We start from the raw sequence: 25,254 nt of genomic DNA on the forward strand, positions 1-25,254 counted from the left end.
ATTGTAAGGCTGCCACCAATAATCATATCAATTAATGGTTGTATTAGCATTTTTTTGTCATGAACTGACTGATCTTTTAGTCTATAATAAGTGAAGAAGTAGTAAAAAATCCACATCACAAGTTCTTCAAATCACTTTTTTGTCCAAACAAAAGTCTAAGTCAAAACCACTTATTTCTGTTTCATTTTAAACAAAGAAAAGCAGCAAATCCTGCTTTCTGTGAAGCAGGGAACAAAGCATGTGTGGCAGTTTTGCTTTCATAAATAACTGAAATGATAAACCAGTTAGTTACCAGGTTTTTTCATACACTCGACTAATCATTGTTGTAAATCCATTTCATGAGGAAGGAAATGGCAATACACAAAGTTTACATAGATATCTGGTTGTTTGCATATACAGTATGTGCATTTGTTTATCAAACACTCTGAGGCTTGCACACTGATTAGATGATACTGCAGCTAAGGTTTCACTGCCCTGAAACATTGTTAAACATTCTGGGGTCAGCTATTGTTTTAAAGCATTAAAAGCATTTTTTACACTGTGCACCGCATAGTTTGTCATTTTCCTATGACTCCTCTGCACTTTGAAAACAGGCCCGTATTTCTGCCGACTACCACAAAGCAACAATAGAACATAAAAACAGGCATCATACTAAATACAAAACAACCAGCACTGTGTAAAAATATACAACTCAGATTGCATTAAAATGAGCTGACATCTGGTATAGTGTGGCTGCGGTGGTCAGAGAGGAGTTCCCTGTGACAATGCAAACTGATGTGAAATGTATTTAGAATGAGGTGAGGAGACAATAAAATAAAGTGACAAAGACAACAAAGAAGTGACTCAACCAGACACAGGATGTGTCGGCTAAGTGAGTCACTGACTACACATTAGCCGTTTGCTTGATGAGCCTACTGACTGACTGACCAACTGACTATGGGTGTGTCATGAAAACAGAGCAGCCTGTATCAGCTGACAAACTCAGAGTCACACCTGTGAATTATTAACTGCCCTTGTTGGCAAGTTGGTCTGGAAACAGAGCAAGAAGCAGGAGAGAATGAGTGGGTGAAGAAGGAGAATGAAGAATTTGAGGTCTATTCTTGGATTTTGTTGAAATAGCAGATAAACCATTAGTATATCCTATACCAATAATATGTAGAATTCTGGCAATAATACAACTCAAAAATAATGTCACTTCTAGGATTAGAAATGAGAAACAGACTAACGTAAGGGCTTTTCACACTGCATATTCTTAGGCCAAGGCTAAAGTCAGGGTTAGCCCACTTTGGAATGTGCCAGTGCAAACACTTTCTTAGCCTGAGGCTAACACCTCCATTAGCCAGGAGCTTAGCACAGTGTGAAAAGCACTATCTGTAGATATTAGTCAGTTACATGAAGCAGATGGATTCTGGGATAATAGAGGGTGAGGCTTCTGATGATTAAAATTAATAATAATAAAAAAAAAAGATCAGATCTCATGTATAATTAAAAATTTTGCTGCAATAAAAAAAAAACAAATGTGTTTGTTGACTCTGTGCCCTACTCAGCATGTGTGCACGTAAGCTCTTACCCCAGACTGTAAGTCTTTCAGTGTGTGTGTGAGGATGATGTTGAAGACGGCGTGCGATCGACTGCTCTCCTCATTCATGTTGGTAGCAGCAACAGTCCGAGACTTATTCCCCTCTGACATCAGAGACTCAATGTCCTAACAGCAGAAATCAAACAATAATGAATGATGAATAAATCACTTTCATTCTCAAAACAGAATATACTTTGCAGACTGTGAAGAAAACTTTTATGAGACTCTGCTTGTATATATATTTAGTAACAGCTTCAATTGGCCCAATTGAGAGCCAAATATAAACTACAACACGTATTCAAATTCTGACAGATGTATATAAATAGCCTCTTTCCAGTGTGATCAGCGGGACGACTAAGAAGACTTCTGCGAACATGTGAGCTGCACTGTTACAAATCCTCAAAGTTAAACATCAAAGTGAGAGGGAATGCAAGAAAGATGCTTTGCTTACATGTCTGCTGCACACTGACACAGTGGTCAGAGTGAGTAGCATTGGTTAAACCTGTCGTAACAGCATGGCAAACACTAAAATTCACTAAGAAAAATATTTTTACCTTGTAGCTGGCAACAGCTAGTCGGGACAGGCCATCCACATAAGGACCCAAAACTTTATGTTCCCTGACCCTCAGAGGTTGTCTCCCCCTGGACAGAAAATAAAGGCAGGTTTCAAACACAATCAAACAACATGGTCACTCTTGGTAAATGACTATTCGTCTGAAGTATCACCAAGTGTTCTAATAGAGGCTCAGCTGGTTCTGGCCACCACAAGAGCATTCCCTGATTAGCACTTGATCCAAACTTTCTCCAGGCCTAAGAACTTCATCATTCTTCACTCCACAGAAAAGCCCATATGGCTGTCAGATGGGCGGCTTTCCTTTGCATCGTTTTACTGAGGTTAAAAGGTCACGTGGTGAGTGAAGGTCAAAGGTCATGCTGTCTGGGGCAGCAGACACAGGCCTGTGCTCCTGATTTACTGCTGACCTGCTGGACATGAACTGGACTCCATCAGTAACTGCAGGGCGCAAGCGTGATCTTTTTAATCTGCTGGTACCAACAGCTGCTGGTTCCAGACTCCACCTGACACTTTCTCTGTTATACCAACTAACTAATATGCCAGAGACAGACAGTATTTAGTTATATCTGAGGTCAATACCATAGTCAATGACTATTGCTAAATTGTGTTTCAGCACAAATTTCACACAATTTATCGACAGTGACTGTAACTAAACACTTCATGGTGCAGCTTCGCTATAAAAGGACAATCTTCTCTCTTCAAAGGATGGATTTCACCATAGAGAATCTTCAGAAAGTACATTCTATACATCTATTGCTCTTTTAATTTGGCTAAGACAGATGACAAACACAAATGCAGCAGTGACGGTGTCTTAATGAATTACCAAAGCCACTGTGACCTACAGAGGGAAAGAAAAAGCATCCTTCCTGTCATAAAAGGGTTAGAGGATTAAGACAAGGTCGTACCCTTTGGGATCCAGCAGATCTCGGACCTTCTCGTTGTAGATCTCCATGTAGGACACCTCAACAGTAAAGCTCTCCTCTTTCCTGCCTTCCGTCTGGGTTCGTTCAAACAGAGCGCTGCACAGCCGAGGAATCAGACCTGGCTGGTCTCCTGTACCCATCATGGTATATGACTTCCCCGAACCTTGTTACATCACACACAGACACACAATGTCAGCTGGTGCAGGTAATTTGTAAAGTGAAAATAGCATCTTTGTGCAAACCTCATATACACAAAGTGCCCACTTACCAAGGTAATCTAATGCAATTCAATACAACATCTCTGCCATATCATCTATCTTTACAAAGTCTATGAAGTTTAATTTTCATTTCATCTTGGCAACATCGGACCTGTGTAAATTCAATGATGTTTATTATGAGGCCTTAGTTGTTTACCTGACTGCATGTTGACTATGTGTTGATCAAATTTTTTGTCCAAGCCATTCTTATGATGCAGTACAGTTTAAAACAATCACCATCTATAAACATTCTGGGTTCACCTATTGCTAAAACATCATTTAATTAACACCTCTCTGACAGTGCAGCGTTTCCCTTAAGACTGAGTTGTAGCAGCAGTGGTGTCATGCCAAGCACCTGTATTTGTACATCTGCAAAATGCGACATCCCGGAGGTTTCTATTGGTCTGTAAATACATATAAGGTGTCATGAGCAAATCATATTTCTTGGGGCCCCCATACCCCAAACCCCAATTTGACTAACGAGCTATTATTTTATGTGTAACCCCCATGAAGCTAGCTAGCTGTCAGTTATTCTTACAATGATTCCTTCTCAACTCTCCTTTTTTCTAAATTCAACTTGCATCACGATAGCATTGTATTATCAAACAGTGCTAAGTAACTTAAATTGAACAACATTTTCATTGCTAAATTAACTTCAATTTTTGACAATCTTTTATGAATCCTGTCTAAATAATTACTAACATCTAAGGGAATCTGCCAACTGCTGTTGATTGAAAGCTGTCATGTATCCTGGTGCCCCTCACACTCAGGGAAAGGCCAGCCTCCAGGATGAAGACAACAGTCAGATAAAGTGGAATACTTGTTGTTTTTATCAACATGGATCAACCATATGTTGTTTATCTAACAAGTAAGTGCTGACTCATGTTTTCCGACACATGACAGCTTTACCTGTAACATTAATGTGTGCCGTGTGAATGTGTGAAGTTGCAGGAAAGCCTTTTTCCCTTCTGTGAGAAGGATGATCATGACTCTATGTTCAACATTGCTTGCTTCAGCGTTGACATCTACCTGATGCATGTTATAATTGTTGAGCTGACATATTCATGGAAGTACAAAGGTCCTCCTTCTTCATACTTTACTCGTGTGTGTGAATTGGCCTAGATATCAAAATTGAGTTTCTAAAGTTATAGATGGAATCCTCTCCATTTCTTTAGCCCTTTTCACAAAGAAGACTTTGCATTATTGGTGCAGTGAAAGCACACCTTTTCTCTGCTTTTGTTTGTTCACAGTGAATCCAACCAGGTGTGATGGTACACATCATGACATAGACATCCATGTGATTTTAAAAAGTGTTTTCACCTTTTAATCTAAACACGTATCAGCCAACTGTTAATAATCATATGGATGCAGTTATAATGTGAAGTAATTTAGAGAGATGCTGGGGAAAGTTCACTGAAGTTTCAGTCCGGAGGGCTCAACGTGGCTGTGATTTTCTTAGTTTTTAATACTAGCTGCCAGAGACAGAAGCCCTTTTCAAACAGAGACGACACATTATCGCCGCAGCCACAGGTTGCCAATTCTCGCCGTTGTTTGTTCACACAGAACCAGGACGCACCAGTGTGTCATTCACACAGCAAGCCGACGCTGAGGACCCTAAAGAGGCATGACGGTACATGTCATGATGATAACGTCTGTGTGTTTTTTTTTTCAACACGTTTCCCCTGGTGTCCTCCTGTTAATCTAAACATGTACCTGCTGACTGTTCATAATCATATAGATGCTGTTATAATGAGTTGTGATTGAGATCATCCTGGAAAGTGAAAAAGTTATGTTTTTCGCTCTGAATTACATAATTACATTATCAGTAAACAGCAGACCCTGTCTGACTACTTCACTGGCGGGGAGGGAGGCCGTTTTCAGAGGGAAAGTTCACTGAAGTAACTGACAAGGCTGACAGTAGCAGTGATTTTTTTCAAGACAGTAACTACAACAACACAACAGATAGACAAACACATGGTGAGTTAAAGTTTTTTTGCTCTGAATCATGTCATATAATCACTGCCATTCAACTGCAGGAGCTGTCCGTCTCTGCTGCCAGGGACAGACGCTGTTTTCGGGCAGAAATGCGACAAAGTGTTTATTGGACAGACAAGAGGATATGGGCTTTTCCTTTATTTCCCCATACAAGTTGTCCAAGACACTACCAGTTACCATGTTACTGTTGTTTGGTTGTGTGATGTTGCTTTGTAAGATAAAGTGTGGGACAATTCTCCCTTACTTGAGGGAAGGATCTATTTAATTATCAAACTGAAAACCATCACTCCTGATCTGCGCCCCAGACTTTTCCATTCAGAGTCGCTGGCTCACCTCTGCTGCAGCTCTGATACTACCTCTGGAGGTGCATCAGAGCCCCAGCAAAACTTCCCCCCCTCTCCGCATCTGTAACTTTAACATAGACAGCTTATATGCTTTTACTAGCGTGTTCGTAGCGTAAAATAGTATAGACTAACAGTATGATAAGTGCAGCCCCTCTTCTCTTCTCCTAAAAAAGAAAATTAAAATCTAGGAGCGACAGTCACATTTCAATAGAGGTGCACCACTGCTGATAAAAGGATATAGGGGAAACACTGCAGTGTCAAGAAACCTTTAACATTATAGACTTTATAAAAGTCTGCTTTATGGCAGACAACAGTTGCATTGGATTAGGCTGTACTGGTGTACCAAATTAGTTTTGGGACACTGGTCTGATTTATCATCCTTAACTGTTTATTAATACTTTTGTTGTGTTGACTTTATGTGTAAACTGAGGGAAAGAAGATAATAAGCCCTGTTTCTACAGTTTTAGCACCACTGTGCTATCATGCATCTAGAGTTCTGCTATGGGTTGCATAGAACTGCATTTGAGTCTTGGAATTTTGTTGATTCAGGAAAGAGGAGAGGCTGTCCAAACTTCCTGCCACAACACATCCTCACTGACACTCCTTTCTTAATTATTATACAAAAAAACTTTAGGGCACTGTGCTTATAATAGGAAAGAGAATAATTTGTGTCCTACTTCTGTAGCGCTCATAAAATATATTCACATCATACTGACCACTGAATAGTGACTTGTGTCATGGCAAATTACCAGTTTGTCCATAGGCAAAGATACAAGCATTGTAGCCCTGGAAGGCGTTGCGGAGAAGACTTTCCCCAAGGCACTGGAAAACCACCTCCTGACCTGCACAGACACACACACCATGTATTTTATAACTGTGACTATGTAGTCTTGTTGTTCTATGTAGTTCGAACTGAACTGTTTGAATGGTATTTTAGTGATAAAAAGTTCAACGTGTTAACATTGTGAACTGTTTAAGTAACTAACCTGCAAAATTCTCCTTATCCGTTTCATCCATGGACCAGAAGCAGTAATCATAGGCGAAAACCTGACAAATGCAAAAAGCAGCAGTATGAGAATTGATGAATGAAAGAGGTCTATGGCCAATTGTTACACAGCAATGTTAACATTTACTAAAGACATATAAATCTCATTTCTGAAGGTTGTCATAAAATCAATTCCATATACATTACACAGGAGTTTAATTCAATTGAGAAACTGTGTTAAAGTGGAGTAGCTTTCAAAAATATTTTTCTTAAATTACTTGTGATTTGATATAGATATTACTTATCATACCAGTTACTAATGTTTGATTCAATGTTTTCAATGAATTACTTTTTATCTCTCAACATAGTGTAAACAGAGTGCATTTTTAGTGTCATGTGGTTTATGAAGAGCTGTGGTAATATTTCAGATGAAAAAGACCTTGTTGGCCTATATATACACACAATAAAAACATATTCAAAAGTTTCCTTGAGACGAATATTCCAAGATGGTTTAAAGTTGATGAATCAAACTTATAAGATTCTTTAGTCAAAAACTGTTTGACAGACATCACTTTGTGTCACTGCTTGAACAGTTGCACAGTTCCCAAGTGGAGTGGATGACATACAGCCGCTTCTTTGTTTAACACAGATGATTCATAAGCATGGAATTAGCTCAGAGTTAAAAATGTCTTTGTATGTAATGTGTGTATGCTGTTACCTTGGATTGACTCCTGATGATGTAGGGAAGATCAAGGTCCATAGCAGCATGTGGATAGATAAAAGGATGACATTTAGTGCACATGTTAGAGAGGATGCAGTGTGTTAAGCCATTCAGAACAGTATTTGTCTGGAACAAATGAAACATGAAGCATCAGAAATAAATGTTCTAATAAACTTCTAGTCAATTAATGTTTGTTTTACAAAGTATTGTGTGCCCCTATACTGTACACAGATAAAAGAAAGTCAGAGAGAGAAATAAAACATGGCTGAATGGAGACAGACATAAAGACAAAGGCAGGGCCAGAGCCACTGGCCTCAGGCTTTCCTTGTTTTCACAAGTCACTACTGCACACATATGATTCAAAATCAGCCCCATTTAAGTAGCTTGTTTCTGTCCCATTAGTTTGTCACATGTCAAATCAACTTCTCAGGGAATTTGGTATGCGTGTCTGTGCATTCATCTCTCGAGGGCTTGGAGGTCAGGAAAAAAAAAAAAAAAAACCTCTGGTACTGGGGGAATTTCTGTGGGAATGTCTGTGTGTGGGCATATGTGAGTGTTGGAGGAGGGTTGGTACTGCAGCTGGCAGAGGATTGAGGTAGTGAGTGGTGGAATCAGATGGTGGTGTGAAGGGGTTACTGGGTTTAGGTCACTGCTCAAAAATGAAAAGGGACAAGTGGGAAACGCGCCTCTGACGGTTTATGAAAAAAATCTTTGACATTTTAAAATGAGTGGGGGATTGGCCCCAATATCTGCGTGATCTTTTACAGAAGAACCAAAGAACAGGCACATACAGTACACACATCAATCCACACAAACATGTCAGAGTTTGAGCATTTCACCGACAGCTATGACATTTAAAACCGATTTCCTCAGCATAGGAACAGACACACACAACTGGCTCTATCTGCATATGTCAGAGCATCCAGACCAGGCTTAGCTATTTTAACAATACATTATACATTTTTAAAAGGCTATTCAAATGTTTACACTAGAATGGCACTCAGTAAAGCTCATACCTCTGCCAAGGCCCGACAGTCCCCTTCTGTACTCACTCGTAGATACAAGCCAACTAAATATGCCAGATTTTTGGTATTAAAATCAATGCATTATTCCCTGTGAAATCAACAAAAATGTCAGAAAACGCAATCTCACAATATTAAAGAAAATGGGACAAAATTCCTGGATTCACCCCTTAAATCGAATAAGCCCCAAATTTTAATGGGTCTATCCTGGGCTGAGAACCATCTTCCACCTGAGTGTCATGAAAATCTGTTAAGTAGTTTTAGTGTAATCTGCTGACAAACCAACCAAACAAAACGGACACTGGGAAAACATAATGTTCTTGGCAGATTACATAATGACAATATAAAAGGAAGATGAACCCCTCTTGCTGTCTACTGACATGTAAAGTAAATTACACTACAATTAATTACAAAGGCAAATGTAAATATAAGATAAATGTTTCAGCTTCTTAAGGTCCAAGCAGAGGTGGAGAGTTTTGCTTCTTAGCAACTTTTTCACATCATTGGATTCAGTATTTGCTTTTTACCTGTAGGTGAAACATGCAACAGCACACAGCTTGATGTTACAGGTCATGCTTATCAGGTCACAAACCTTTGAATAACGGTGTGGTGAGCTTAAATGACACAATTTGGAACACCAACTTTAGTTACCATTAATTTATTTCAACATCCTAAATACCTGGCAATGACTCATTAAGGCATCGTCAACTTATTCTAATGCAGAACTCAGCATCAGTCTGCCTGGGCAATCTAGTGAGTCACTTGTCTCTTCATTTTGACAGGTCAACTTTAAAAGCTAACACGCATGACCTTTATAATAATCACAACATGGTTGATCAACTGCATCTGAACTGTCTAATACTTTTAAATCTGGGGTTCCAGAAGAGTAGCCTGCCACTCTGTAAAATATGTTTCAAGCATGAAGTTTGCAGAAATAAATAGTGACACTGGCTACAGGTGCATTTTGTCATTATCAGGCTACTATGTCATATAAGCCAACAAATCACCTCCATCAAATTCATGTAAATTAACTATAAAATGATTTTCGAGTGACATTTGTCATTAGGGCATCAGCCATTCAGGAGGCGCTTTAATCAAAAAGGGTTATAGCAATATGACATTAGGACTAGCAGTCCCTGAGGACACAGAATCCGTAACACTGGCAGCCTTGTTCATATAGTAACGCATACATCACATGCAGTCTAATGAACTTCTCCCTTTTTTTTTTATTATCACACCATCACATGTTTAGCAAAAAAAACAAATCCTCACACACCCTAAAAATTCTGTTCTTTTTGATCTATAGTATTCTTCCTCAATACATGGGGAATATTCCCCTTCCTCCACCATCTGTGCGGTGCAGGCTCCATCCACAGGGAGTGGTCTACTGTCAGTCAGTCAAGTTGGATGACGAGGCCAGAGGTAAGAGACTGCAAGTGGTTCATACACCAATGCACACTTCTTTCCTTATGAAGACCCTCAGCTACATCCATTCTTTCTCTTCGTAATGAACCATCAGCATGACATCATATGAATGCTTAACATTACACCCTCGATACATCACAAAATCTTCAGTCTTCAATCTGAAAATCTCAAACCTGCAGTTCTTGAGATACATACACAACACACACATAAAAGACACTCACACACCTGTTTCCCTTTACCCATGCACATTCTTTACAAACCGCCAAAGCTGCAGCTCTTGCACAAAGCAGCCAGCATACAGTTCAATCTGTAACACTTCATATTTCACTGACGTTCCACCGCTGACATGCTGCATTCACAGAGCAAAAACATGCAGAGTAATTTCTTTCTGGAGGCTTATTGATTCCAATAGCTCCTCAAACCAGGATACAATTAGGACCTCCTGTACACAGTGCTGATGTTTATCTAGAGCACTGTTTAATAGACAGACAGTAACAGAAAAGATTATAGGGGTATTTGAGAGAGTTTTCAGTGTCTAAACGTGTACACACATCTTCACATATGGGGCTACTTAAGATAAAATCTTGCCACACTTGAATCCCTTCCACAAATAGTTTGTGAATCCCTGATTTCCAAATAGTTTTGTTCCTCTGAATGCTCCTCAAGGGGTTTCTAGAGCATCCTACATACCCACTATCTCCCCACAGTTATATCTCTGAACACTTTGGGGGTGAAATCGGCATGGCAGGTTTTGACGTACGTAGTGATGACAGCTGTCATGTTTGCTTCAAAGGCTACAGGCAAGAAGGGTCACCCATGTCTTGCACTAAAACGCCCATTAATGAAGCTAGGGGCCACCCCGACCAATGAGAGGAGAGAGTGAGACGGTCAGGAGAGCTGTGAACCCGCCTCCCTCGGTCCTCGAACACTTCTATTCGTCCCTCCTCCCTTTGGCACGCTCCTCCGCTCTGATCACCGTCATTTAAAAAATAACTTAATGCATGGCTGCTCACCCCCTCCTCTCCCGTATTCTACTGTTCTTGCATTCTTTTTTTTTTTTTTCAGTCCAGGACTGTACCATCCATGGCTCTGTAGGGAGGAATGAGGAGTGGAGGATGGAAAGGAGGCTGAAGGTAGCCAGGGGGGTTAGGGAGCAAAGAGGCTGGGCCTAAGACTGGAATGTTAAGCTGAAGCAGAAACAGCATCAGTGTATCACAGTACACACTGATGGCTCTGAACAACAGGGCATGTAACAGGCTAATACATGAGTTCAGCACATACTGAGGAACATTGTACAGGACAATAGTTCCCCACACACTGTGAAAATGATTATACGGTAGACAGCCTAAGCATATCCTCCTACATATAAAACTGCATGTTCCAGAGGACATAAAGGGGATTATACCAATCACAGCTCAGCTGATGCATCACTTTACAACTATGAATTGGCAGCCCAGCATTAGCACTAACCCTACACTTACAGTGCATGTGGTCTACTGGCCTAAAGATGTTGAGTAAAAATCAAAGCCGCCATATTACACCACACAGTCTGACGCCAGTTTAAGTCACACTACATGAGGAGATTTGCTATGGCAGGCGGTTATGTTATACCTGCAATTATTATTGTCAGTAATTGTGAACACATAGTATGGGTAGATATTGCCTACTGTATGTATGTGTGTACTGCATATCAAAAGGTTATGATAGCTTGAAATGTCGCAGGAGAGTTAAACCTAAAAATGACCAGGCTCAAAAATAATCATCGAAAAGGCCAGAAAAACACACTTATTTATAATGATGACTGATTTTGACCGTGCCAGAACCATTCAAATTAATTGACATGTCATGAGATGAAGCCTTTGCATCGAATTGAAACCCTAATATACACATTTCACTTTGTATCCCAGTGACACACATTAATGAGAGCTCTGAATTGTTATGCTTTCTCATGCAAGCTTTCATGTCCTCACAGAAATGAACGCCAAAGTTGACCCAGAAAACAAAAATAGTTTGCATAGTTAATGTTAGGTAGGGGGTTAAAAGAGATGCATTTTAAAACTCAAACCCCTGTCGACATGATAAAAATCCCTATAAAATTGAATAAATGAAAATTAACTAAATAATAAAAGGGGTTAGGGATCATTTTTAAAGCTACAACCTAAGGGAAAAAAAAAATAATTAGAGGAGCTATTTAAGCTTTTTGTCACCTGCCAGGCTTATAAATGCACACCTCACTGTTACATACACTGCCAAAATTTTTTAACCTGATTTCCTAAATTGTTTAATAAACTCTCTAGCATGAAGTGTCCTACCTTAGACTGACTATGTGGTCTGAAAATTAAGTTTGAATACAAACTTGGACTTCACCCTGCTCAGATCCAGTTGCTGACCTCCACAACCCTTTAGACAAAATCAAAACAGGAAGCACTTGGGGAAAATAAGCCAGCATGGCCTGTAGATGAATGACGCACTCTTTCCTTAATTCCTAACCCTGTGATTATGCTAGCAGGCTGTTACACTCTCCCAACATCACAATGGCCTTACATACCAACTTTCCATACTGACAAATGTACTGTAGATTCTTCACTTTCAATAACTGATTCAAGCGAACACAATAACACCAGACATACATGATAAAAACTGCCCTTGTACACATGTTGACATACACACACAAAATGTCCAACATCATTCCAGAATAAGGGGCCACACAGTCTCTTTTGTGTATCGTCTTGGAAACCAAGCAGCTTGTGTTTGCCTCACTGACATCTGACAGGAGACAGATCGTTGTCAGAGTGTGTCAACATCTAGCTTCAGCAGTCCAATGCAAACAGCCTCAGGTCATCATGCAAACTGTAGTGTCTGACCACACAGCTGCAGGGAAGTTAGCTGTCTGGTTATCAGAAAGACTAGCACAGTGGATGTCGACCAATAAAAATGATAGTTGGGAGAAGGAAAAAGCTGATATGACATGATCACAATGAATTGGCTGAAAAAATAAACGCATAAAAAATAATTTGTTGGTGAAAGCTGGACAGGTACAACATAGTCATCTATATTTACATCTTAAATATATTTATTGCTTTCTATCAAATGTATCACTGTCAAAATTGAACAATCTCTGGTATCAACTTTATTAGAACTGTTCTAAGTGATAAGTTACAGTGAAACTCCAGCTTTGTAACATTAGTAAAATGGAGTAAAATTAAAGAGCATGTCCTGCACATCTCTAAAGTTAGTTGACACAATATCTGGAAACTTGTGATTTAGTGGATTACAATATTTGAACCTGTTCCATTTACAATGGACAATGTGCTGTTCTGTGGCTGAACTGGCCAGGACAACTTCTGTTGCGCATCCTGTAAATTGTTAAATGCCACTCTTACAAACCAGTAACATTTGTGGATATTCCTGGGGGAGGAGGATCCTCAAGTGTGCTTAATGTGTGGAAATTATTTTTAAGGAGTGGAGAAAAACTAGTCTCTCTTAGTCTACACTGAAAAATGGCACATTAATTAAAGTCTGTCGCACATGTATAGAAACTGCCAATCTAATGTTAATGTACAGCAGTTACCTGTCTGTGTCAATTCGTTTACTTTAGATTAAGAGAGAGAAGGAGATTAAAATATTTTTTATATTTTCAGAAGTGGTGGCACTCAAATCATGATGATGGACACAGCATATGTAAAATGGTGATGTAGAGCTAATGTTTCCCTGTTTTTGCTCTGTAAGAAGTTTTCAAATAAAGCAAAATGCTCATCTTCATAGAATAAGCCACCACAGAGTGGCACCACAATGAGTCACTGAGAGTGGCAATGTGAGGAACTGAGCTCCGGCCTGCCCAGTGTGCACCACTGGTGGAAAAATTGAATTGGACACATAAGCAGAGCACACAGCTGACAACTGAGGAGTAAGAAAATGTTCTAAAAAACGGAAATTACCTTAAAGTGAGGTGCTTTTAAATTATTCAGAGTGAAACATTCAACAGTAGACTACAGATATTTTGATCAGGCAAAGCACAGAATATAACTTCAGCTGTAAGTGGAAAGTTAAGTCACTTGAACACTTGGAAGTAAAAAGGGAAAACATATCTTTTTGGTTTATCTCTCTTTCTTGGAAACATTTTGCTGTTTTGTTTTTTGGCTTGTGGGAATTTCTTCCTTTTTTTTTTAGATTAAGTAGGTGTTTCATAGGACACACTCTACCAAAAATAAAATTCAAACAAATGAATGATTCAAATTAACTGATTAATTCTTGTCTTTGTAGCTCAGGTCTTATTTGAATAGCATAGCAATAACAGCATGTGGTAGGAAGGCAGTGATTAGGTCTAAACACTGGGTGGATAAGGTCTATTGTGTGTCAGTGTTGTTCAAGGCTCAGTGTTTAACTAGTCCTGTACGTGGCCTTGTCCTCTATTAGTGATGGGTGGCCTTTTCAGGTTCATGCCCGAGTGAACAAAATGGTCCTGTTTAAGAATAATAAGAGAATGTGGAGTAAAGCAAGTCATGACAGACCTAAAACATCAGTAAAGTCAATAACCAAACATTAGGATACCGAGTCACACTTTCATCTGCAGACCTCTGTATCCGATTAAATAATCTAGAAATGACCATATTCCACCAGGCAAATACTGGTCAATATTAAGCCATAGTGACTAAAATGGTTTCACCATTGTTTTGCACTCTAATGCCACAGCCTTGCTGTGAGCAGGGAAACAAAAAGAAGAAGGGGGAAATGGACCAAAGTTTACATTTGATATTAATTGCCTTTATGTGTCCAAAACACAAAAAACAGAGCAGTGCTAATGTATTAGCTGTAGGGCATGCAGCCAGAGTAATAATCTAGCCATAACTCAGTTTGAATGCACTCACTAACCAGGAGGACGCTCAACAGAATAGACAGTCAACACTTACAAATGGAAGATTTACTTCCCAGCTGCTGTGAGGCATTTAGTGGATAGCTTTCTGAGGAGCCCCTCTAGCTTTTACCAATTACTTCCAAGGAAAACGGTTTCAGACAGGTCAAGAGAAAATCCTTCATTTATATTTAAACACAACTAATCCTTAGCTTCAGCAACAACCCCCACATAAATACCAGTGTAGACATTTTTGAAAACTTAATGTCTGACAGCAGAGATAAGGAGTCTACAGCAGAAGATAGTGAAAATAGATCATGACAGAAAAGTTTCATTATTGCATCACAACAAACTTCAAGAGCGATGAGACTGAAACAGCCCTGTCTTAAACCAGAATATACACCAGGCTTCATCCACATCATTTAACATGGCCAATATTTTTTCTTACACTAACCTGAAGTGCCTCTCAATAAATGTCCGGGAATATTAGCTCCATCTTTCTGGCAGGGTCACTTGACCTCTGCCCCAAGGTGTCCTTCCTAAAGCTTGTTTGTGTACAGTGCCAATGCCCTGCCCAATTTTCAGGTTGAACCACTGTTTTCGCACTGTCAAAACCGAAAGCTGCAGCGTAGGGCTGTGGTAGATAACAACAAAATATTCTATGAATATAATGAAAGAAACCGAAAGCAAGTGAAAGCAGAAACACGTTATGGAACGGAGGCTTGTGGATCAGTTCCTGAAAGTGATAACTGTATCAACTTACACTTTTGTATTTAGTTTGCTTAGATATCCCATAGAAGTATAGACAGACATTAGATTCAGTCTCGACTCTGCAATTTTATGGATCATCGTCTATTGATATGTCTGTCCAGATTTAAACAAAGAGAATCCTGGTAGCACATTTGGCAAAGAAAACACCATGCTGCTGCAGCATCGTAACTTTGCTGCATACTTCCTTTATGCACCCACTCGAGTCAGTCAGCTATTTACAACCAACTGCACTACTGAGTAGATCTTCCAATGTAAACAGTATGTAAATGGAAAATGGAAAACAAACAAGCAAAATGAAAAATGGCATCTGCACGCTGAGGGCAGCAGTCAGTCAGCCCATCCTCCTGCTGCTTCCTCGCTCCTTTGTCACAGAGAGACTGAGAGAGAAACTCTGCTCTTGTTTAGTCCTCCATAAAAGTCACAGGGAAAGTTTATGGTCGACAGATGCTCGAGAAAATGAGGGTTTTTCCCCCTCTTGCATCGACTCCTCACTCAAGGAAGGGGCTTCACGGTCACCGACAGCGACCCGGAGTTAACCTCCCCCTGTGTTGCCACGGAAACGGAAGAGCTGAGAAAAAGGGAGGAAGCCGGGCACTGGGGAGTTACGACCCGATGGAGTGAGGGAAGAGAGAAGTGTAGTCTGTCTTTTTATGTATAATTGTTTCTGTCTGCGTCTGTCTTGCTGCCGTCTTTCTTCTAGGCGCAGGCCCATCTGACACACAGACAGACAGACACACACACAAGTCTGAAGCCAGCATTATTCACCACTTCTGATTTGGCAGTCTACAGGCAGCTCCACCAGTTACAAGGAGAGCTTTCTTCCAACACAGCTGGCTTCCTCCAAGATGGCAGGAGGAGGCTTTGGCCTAGTGGCCCATTTTGACACATTACATAATTAAATTAAAGCTGTAATTATTAGTTCTTTTTTTTATTACATATGAGGTGATTAATTTCAAAGTATGTCCTCTCTGAGTTATACTGGAACACTTTGAAACAGCACAGTCAGTCACATATTTCTAGTCTTCCCGCTGGAACCAAAGTTAATGAGTCCTTATGCCTCCTTCAGTGCAAGGTCTGAGAGGATCAAGACTCCCCACAGAATTCAGCGCTGCCCACAAACAGCAGCTGGTTAACAGGATGGAAAAAGTATGGAAGCCAACAGAGGGAACAAACGATGATGAGTTGAAATACACCTGTTTCTATGAGGCCCAACAGCTGGGTAGTTGGCCTCCTGCCAAAAACTACATCATGACGACAAAGAAACATTCCAAACAAATCATAGCTAACCAAGTAACAATCGGGGGAGTCACTGAATATCACACAGTTTTAAGACATGTTTACAGCCATGTCATTCTCTGAGTGTCTGTGTAAGGGAAATAGGCAGAAGCTCTTGGCAGCATATACGAAGCTGCCCACCCACCAACCCCCATTCACATTTTGGCAAATTAGTAACATGAAAAGTATGACTAATAGGCTATTATTAGTTCCTGTTTAGGATGCACCCATGATGTACAGCCAACTGTCAGTGGATAACGTCGACAATGAAGAAAACTTAAAATTATGAAAATTCCTAGGAAAGTTCTCAAGTGACAAGGAGTTTTAATATAAGCTGAAGTCACACAATCTAAAAATAGGTGTATGGCTGTGTTTTGAGATACTTGTTCTCTTCTAATGCACTGTATCCCTCATGAAAAAAATAAATAACAAAGAAATGTTTATGAAGGGAATAAATAATTGTTGTTGGTGGAAAGTGACAAACCTACCTGGAGTCTGCTTTGCCCAGGTTGGGATGGAGGATCGTCTGGTTCTTCACCATCTCCACAACACATTTAGTGTTTAGTTCCTTTTCTATGGATCAGACAAATCAAAATGTTACAACCAGTGCATAACCTCAAAACCAACATATGCTGAAGTTTCTGTTGTTTTGTTATAGGTCAAGACTAACAGTCAAGCAAACAGAAATATCATGGTATCATCATCACTATGTTCAGAAATACACGCATCTTTTCCCAACATCCTTCCATTGGTGGGAATAAAATGAACAAGCAACTTTATAATCAACAACACTTCTGCCAGGTAACTTAATGTTTAAAAAAATACTCAAATGTTTTGTTTGTGGTTGAACAGGGTAGTTTATTTAAACTTTTTCAAGCATTGGTTTCATGGTGACTTGTTAGCCTGCTGTGAAGTAGGGTCAGAGCAGAAGTTAAATAGCAGAATAACACAATAACTTCTTCCTGTGGGACATCAAGATCAAACAATTGTGTGAGCAGGCCAGGAAACATCAACTCTGAAAATGACCTTTTACCTTTGAGTGAGTGTCAAGCTAATCAATAAAGCCAGGCAGTCAGTTTCTCTTTCTCCATCTGTCTCTCTCTGTCTCTCTCTCTCACTCACACACACATACATGCATGCGAGTAAGTACCTCCCATACTGACCCTGGCTTGTTTGTGTGCCATGGTGCAACTCTTGGCCTTCAGAACAACAACTGGCCATTTCCAGGTCAGCATAAGGCACGGTGCTAATGCTTTGTCCACTCAGGTATTTATGTCAATACTATAGCCTGCATAATCCAGCATAAACTGTTGCCTGTTGAGACTACTAAGTCACGATTGGCAACAATTACACCACCCTATCGGAGCAAAGCATGTTTCTTGTAAGGAATGAATAAAACAATGCAATCTCTCACTTTAAAATGCAAACTCACTGTCCTATCATAAAGTTTTGCAGATAATGTTTATTTTCATTGCTGAGTCAGTCGTGTAACCTAATGGAAGCCTTGCTGTGAAAGTAACCAGCAGAAGTATGGAAAATTACAACGCCGCACTGGAAATTCATGAGGCTGGTAGAACTCTCTGTTCATCAGTCTTGCCAGTGGGATTTAATGGCGGCTGTCTACACACAATCTAGGTGCTGCCAGCATGGCCTGGGCATCCAGTTTCTGGCAGAACTGGCTGTGCATTTTAAAAAACACGAAGGAAAAAAAAAAGCATTAGACAATTGGTTACTTGCAGCAGAATAGTGGTTTTTCACGGGTGGTTGGTTTTGAATGCTTGGGCCACATCCACCACAAAACCTATTTTTTTTCCGACAGCCAATTCCTGCAGTTTATCACACTACACAATTTCAATTCATTACCGTGATAAAAAGCGAAAATAAAAAAGTCTTGTTAATAGTAACAAAATATTGCATCTTATGCAACTTATGTAGGATAATTACGAAAATAGTTTTTGTTTTTGAATAGAACTGTGTGTATCTTGGCTTGTTGGTGATAAATAACACAGGAACAAGTCATGCCCACCACATGATTTTAGCAATTACAAAGTGTTTTTGTGAAAGAAGGCAAAAAGGTCAAAGATAAAAGTCTTCCATCAAGATAGGACTATGTTGCTCCTGCTGCGAAGGGATATCCTCTTCTATCCTGCCCCTTCCACAAGGAGGTCAGAGGTCAGGGCTAGAACAGCACACCATAGATGCAAATCAGTGTCTTCTCAAGGACACTATGGCAGACCTGAGACTTACTGATAATGATGTCCTTCGACTGCAAGACTTGATTCAAGCCTTCCGTGTAAATAGGCATCTAACTGGTTCTATTCCTTCTATTTCTCTAGAGCAGAACCTCTGCTGCTGGGGTTTACTGGGCATCATATAGCTGTATTTACAACATCAACTGGCCCAGTGTTTACACATAGACTGCCAGATTTTTAGCACACAATCATGACACAGATGACTGTCAATAATTGTTTCCTCCATTATGCAATGAGCATGCAAAGATTTTGAACTTCAGCAAATGTGTTTGGACAGGAAAGATTCTGTGGTTTCAATTCCTGTCTTCTGTTCAAGGCAGTATTTACACTGTGTTGTTTTAGGATATGTATGCCAGTGCTTCATGCCTACAGCTTTTTATGACCAAGGCATGACTTCTCTGAAGTGGGGATGAGCTACAGCATAAGATCTCGTCAGTAGTCAAAGTGGAGCATGTGCCATTTCTTTTCTGGATAAAGAAAAACTATGAGATTCTCAACAAACAGTGCTCTACACATTGTTGATTGCAGTGGACAGGAAACAGAGCAATTTTAAATAATCCTTTCCTCAAATCAAAGACATTTAAGACAATGTTATCTGCTAGTGATTAGATTGAAGAGTGTCCAAACATCATGAAGGAGTGTTCTCTGTGTGGTGGTCCTCCATACGAAGCCACTCTGAAGCACTTCTGTTCTTCTGTTATTGACACAGTCGATGTGACACTTTTCAATCCACTAAGAGTGGACAGACATCCAACACGAGGTGCATCTTTAGAAATCCACTTGAATCGCATTTTAAACCACATCTAAAAGTAGCGTGGTGTAGTGTTCGCTCTTCAGCCTTTGTAAAAATCAATCTAGATCCACTCTAGATCTGCTAAAATGGATTTGGCAGGCACTCTGAGCAAGACACTGTACATCTGAGGAGATTCTAGGTGTGCCTATGTAAAACAGGAGCATAATAGATTTGGGGCTAAATTGTCTGTGTAGAGAGTCTCAATACTGCTGCTCCTGGCAGGAACACAAGGGGAAGAGCCATGAAAACTTGGTGTCAAAGGTCAGTGGACCTGAATCACCCTCCAATTCTTCTGCTGTCAAGGACACGACAAGGCAAAAAAGGAAGGGTGAGCCAACAGAGACTGAGTGACAAAAAGACAGTGAGAGTGAAAGAACTAGGTAAAGTTAAACAGGGGGAATGTCTAAGATATGGACAGGTTGTGTAAGAAAATGTTTTGTTCTGCCTTTTCTTCTTCTGTAGCTGCCTACATTACCCATGTGTCCCTGATGCTGCAGCTGTACTTCCTGATTAGCAAGAGGGAAAGTGTGATGCACTATTGCTGGGAGGATAAATGTACCCATTGTCTTATGCCTCTCCTTGCTCCATAACCAGCTCCCACTTTCCACTGGCCTTCTCTCCAGTCCTCCCCCGGCTACCAGTCCTGAGGTTTGGCACAACAGCCCTGACATCAGCCAGGAAGCTGACTGGACATGGTGTTGCTGTTGCTACGCCTGCCGTTGCTCTGTTCTTCGAAGGCCACAGCCATGGGAACATGGAGCATTACGCAATGTTAGCAAATATTCATTCAGACTCACTCCCTTCCTGCCTTTGTCCAGCAAGGCAGCTACACCTCCTCTCCTCCTCAACCTGGGACACATAGGGACAGTGGCCTCCAGGTTAAAGAAGCCCACATATTTAAATTCAGTGGTACAGGTCTGAATCACTGCAACAGCTGGGGCCAGGTGAGTGAGGATAGTCAATATGTACTCCATTGCCCTCCCTGAGGTGCTGATACTGTGTCCTCAATAAACTGTCTGACAGCAGGAGACTGACAAATATGTGTCTGAGCTGAGCAGCTCAGATGTGTCAGTGTGTGGAGGCCTAAATAAAAGTAATGTGGAGCTGGACAAGATCAATTTTGACTGTCACCCCTTCTAAACAGCCTGGTGATGGAAGAATGTTGTCTGCTTAAGCTGGTATGGCTCTAGGGTCTTTTGAAATCATAAAACTCTTACATTAACTCTGGCAGGAGTAGACAGACGCTCCATTCAAACAGGCATCAAAAAGGCCCTTCTGGAAACGTGGCACTGCTGGTTCCAAACCCATTCCCACTGCCTTCAGTAAGCCATCAATTTGCCTGCTTGTTCCTTTCCACCAAAATCAATGTAGCCTCTTCTTGCTGAGCCGTGGAATACACATGCAAGAATTTGTTTACTGTGTTGCAACAATGAAGCTCAACATTAAACTACTAGAAATGCTAAATTGTTTAGTATATGAAATATTAAATCACTGTAAAAAATGGTCATCACAATTAGCCTGAAGTAATGTCTTAAATTACATCTTAAATTACTAACACCAACTCTTTCCTATTATAAATAAACAAAGCAGCAAATACTTAAATTTTAAGAAGCTGGAACCAGTAACATTAAACTATAAATAAATTATCAAAATTGTTTGCAATTCATTTTCTTTCAGTTGACTAACTGATTGTTCGACAGACTTGACGCAGAATGATATACATTTAATGGACTTTTGAAAGTACTTTTTGTGCTAGAATCCCAGTTATTTTGAAAATGAACAAAGATATGTAAATATTTATGAATGGTTAGAATTACTGGACAACACAAAGGAGGTGGTCTTTCAGTCAAGTCCATCTGGTGGACAGTTTTCCATCTGTGCCTGCCAGGTGAGCTGGAGAGAACTCAAATTTCTAAATGTCTCTTGATGAATCATTCAGAATTCACACTGATAGCAGGAAGTGGATATGGGCATGCTGGGAAGTGGACAGGAAAACAGAACTCTCCCTTTAGAAATGAATGAGATGTTGTCAGAGGAATGTGTTCAATAAAGCATGGCCTCTATGAATCCACATGTTCCAGATCTGAAATGGAATTCCACCAAAGCTAATCTGTAGCCTCTCCATCTCCGTCTCACCATCTATTTACAGTTTATCACAACAACCTTGATAAGTAAATTAACAAACATCAACCAACTCGTCAGCTGAAATACACAGGATCTTTTTTTTTTATATATCCAAACAAATGTCTAAGCAAGCAGAGGGCCACCATTGAAACATGTCATCCTGGCTGCTAAGGTTCCCTACATTACAGTTCATGGTAAATACCTGCCTATGGGAAACAGTCTGGCAATCCACTGCCATGATCTTGTGACCGACTTCTCCGGCTCAGAGGGAGGAGAGAGAGAGAGGGATACATGTGATTCATTCTGCCACTTGTCGGTCAACCGCTCTGCCTCAGCAGCTCTACTCCTCCTCTTCCTTTCATGGGACACATGGTCTCCCACAGCAAAAACACAACTTGGCCAATGCTGCACTCAGAATTCACAATATAACTGCCAGAGCATATGCATGCAAATTTATCTAACACTGTGCCATTGTTATCCAGGCTTATCTAAAATCAGAGATGAGGATGTAGTTATATGTAGACATGCTGCAGCTCAGGGAAGATACATTTGTGTTGGTCTGATGTAACTTAGGCAGTGATGACAGGAAAAGCCTCTGTTCAAAATACATCATCACTTTGCAACTACATTTATTGTAAACCATACTTCAGGACCGAGTTCACTGATGCCCCTGAGAAGGGTTTTTCTGACACACTGATCTTGTCCTCATTAAGTCATACCAACCCATTGTACTGTCAAACTACTGTTCCGCTGTATCAGCAAGTGATGATGATGATGAAGTCCAGAAGCTATTGGCATCTGTGTCAGCCAGAGAAGAAGACAAAGCATCTCAACACTGCAACAGTAGATCTCACACAGCAGCTCGGCTTTAAATCTTGCTGGATGGCAGGCAGCCATGAGGGATACCCTATGGCAGCACTGTCGAACATGTGCCATCCAGACCAGCCGACTACAGCTTTCTTTAATCTGCAGGAGCTCATTTCACTAATGGGTGGTGATTTCTGACTGGCATCCTATCCCCAGGAAATTAAACAGGGAGCACTTTAGTCAAGCCAGTCCCCTGTGGATAGTGTTGTTGTTGTGAAATCTACTGTTTATATTTAACCTGAGATAGTATGTGAGCACAGTTGTTAATCTGAGTAATGCGAGATTAAGTCTATGCATAATAGAGCCTGGATATACCCATCGTGTTAACCTGATGTGGAAAAATGCAGTCTGCATTGCAACAATAATTTGTGTGTTTGTGCAACAATCCAGATATTAGCTGTGAAGCCCTCTCACCTCTCCTGTTCATGGGCCGTACACGAACAGCCACCTTGACATTGGCGTCGTCCAGGCTGGGCTCCCCCATCCTGACTCCTTACCCCTGGGAGACGAGGTAGCGCTGATCCAAAATAAATCAGCTCTTTTGCCAAACAAGCATCCAAAGCCTGGAAATGTCGCGCTAGCTGGACTGTCGGCCAGCTAGCTTCGCGCAGCCTTGTTCCATAGACGAGGCATGTCCACGGAAAAACAAAAAGCCTTGGCAAAATCCTGCAGGAAGCCAGCCACAGCCACTTATCTTCTTCTTCTGTTCATATTCCAGGCGAATTTAAATCCACAGAGGCGTGGAGGCTGGAGAGGAAAGGAGAAAAAATGTAAATCAAGTAAGATATTAACACCAGCTGGTGGATGTGACTGAGCAAACATATGCTATCTGCAAGGCAAAAAAACAAGCTAGCCAGCTAATTTGCCAGGCAAACTGAAGGGGAGCATCGGCAGGAAGGGAGCACATTTTGGCCATGTCTTACGATTTGACAACATAACATTCTCAGACATTGCCCAGCCTTCGAGCGACATACCTCGGTGGATTCATCCCAGGGGTGCCACGGCTAACCTACACGTACAAACGAGAGGGATCCCCAAGAACCGCTTGGCGAAAGCTTCCCAACGGTCTCCACTACGTCCTCCCTCTGTCGAGCTACAAGCAGCTAACCGCACCCGCCTTTCCGCCCTGCTTTTGCCCCTTCACAGTAAAAGCGCACCGGTTAAACTCTGTCAAACACAGAAGTCAATCTAGAGGACACTTAACGCTACCGTTAGCTGGAAGTTTTATAGATGACACCAAAGTGTCGTGTAACTTTATGCATAAAACGAAGATACATTCATTTAGCCCTGTCAGTTTTATGGTTACGTGCCTTAAAAGTTAGCCAAATCACCAAAGAAGCCGGGGAGCGATTGACGCCGACAAATAACGTTAATAACTATATGTCCACTGCTATGACATTAACGTCAAACGTTCATCAGGGTGGCCAATATGTCCGATTTTACAGCTAGCGTTACTTAGCTAGCCAAACTCTGAAACCCCCACTGCCGCCTCGCCTACGTTAACCTCTCCAACAATATTAACGTCATAAAAAGCAGGTTAGACCAAATCCTGTTAACTAGAGTTTCATATTTAGTAGAAGCACATGTTAACATGAAATTCTTCGTTATTTGAACATATTTACATGACGTTTGTGGTTAAAAGTTTAGCTAGTTCTCAGCCTGTGGTTGCTGCAACCGTTTTACATCATTGGGGGACATCATTACGCCACCCACCCCAGCCGGGGACCGTTAACGTCAAGTTAGCAAGTAAAAGTGCCGGTCAGACTCTGTTAGTCACAAGTCCTAGACATTTCCACGCTGCCGGGGAGAAAATGAATAGATAACAACTTACGCTGCCCTTCTTTTGAATAAGAATTGAATAAAATATGTTTCTTACCAGATGTGTTCGGTCAGTCACGCGACATTTCCGCCGTCCACCGTAAACTCAGTGAGAACGTTTCACTTCCTTCTGTGCTTTTCAAAATAAACCCTGATAATTCAATTCAGTCACATTACTGCACTCTTCACTCAGTTCAAGTCTTTTTTTTTTTTTTTTTTTATTGTATTACACCTCACAAACGTTCACAGTTAAAAACACATTATATATGACTTTATAACCAGATAACCAGACTGAAAGTTCCCAAGATACCAGATTTCTTCACCTAAGTTTTGGCAGAACTTTGGATAAATGTTTATAAACTCTTCCACAAGACTGCTGTTTGATGTAAAAGATATAATAGCAACTTAATGCAATAAATGAATGTGTCATTATCATCCATGAGTAGGTCCTGTTCTTTAGTCACAAAATATGCGTAAGTACAATTACTATCAGCTTGTTTGTTTATTTTAGCTGGCTACAAAGATTATGGTATTCATTGCTTAACTGACAAGCTTTTTGTCAATATAATATTCTGTAAAACCAACTTAAAAAATGGTAACAAATAACATCCACGGAATCGTTCTAATGTTAAAATCAATCAAATAATCAATGAAAGACAAGCAGCAACACAAAACAA

The 25,254-nt window shown here is 40.5% G+C and overlaps 1 protein-coding gene across 5 annotated transcripts in view; it reads right to left on the bottom strand.

Annotated features, from left to right (window-relative positions):
* kif13ba (kinesin family member 13Ba) overlaps positions 1 to 24,739 on the bottom strand; it is a 44,776-nt gene extending 20,037 nt beyond the window's left edge. For 4 of the 5 annotated variants that reach the window (XM_037094981.1, XM_037094980.1, XM_037094979.1 and 1 more), the window contains exons 1-9: positions 24,636 to 24,739; positions 23,174 to 23,506; positions 17,212 to 17,296; positions 7,376 to 7,388; positions 6,659 to 6,719; positions 6,422 to 6,514; positions 3,059 to 3,239; positions 2,134 to 2,221; positions 1,571 to 1,705 (exon numbers count right to left, since the gene is read on the bottom strand). In XM_037094981.1, coding sequence (XP_036950876.1) covers positions 1,571 to 1,705; positions 2,134 to 2,221; positions 3,059 to 3,239; positions 6,422 to 6,514; positions 6,659 to 6,719; positions 7,376 to 7,388; positions 17,212 to 17,296; positions 23,174 to 23,243 — 726 coding nt within the window. In that variant the 5' untranslated portion in view covers positions 23,244 to 23,506; positions 24,636 to 24,739. Of the gene's footprint in view, positions 1 to 1,570; positions 1,706 to 2,133; positions 2,222 to 3,058; positions 3,240 to 6,421; positions 6,515 to 6,658; positions 6,720 to 7,375; positions 7,389 to 17,211; positions 17,297 to 23,173; positions 23,507 to 23,733; positions 24,431 to 24,635 lie in introns of those variants that run through there. The other variant, XM_037094978.1, reaches the window with a different exon arrangement.
* Positions 24,740 to 25,254: the final 515 nt, after the last annotated feature.

This window comes from Acanthopagrus latus, chromosome 4, assembly GCF_904848185.1.
Source record: "Acanthopagrus latus isolate v.2019 chromosome 4, fAcaLat1.1, whole genome shotgun sequence".
NCBI classification, from domain to species: domain Eukaryota; kingdom Metazoa; phylum Chordata; class Actinopteri; order Spariformes; family Sparidae; genus Acanthopagrus; species Acanthopagrus latus.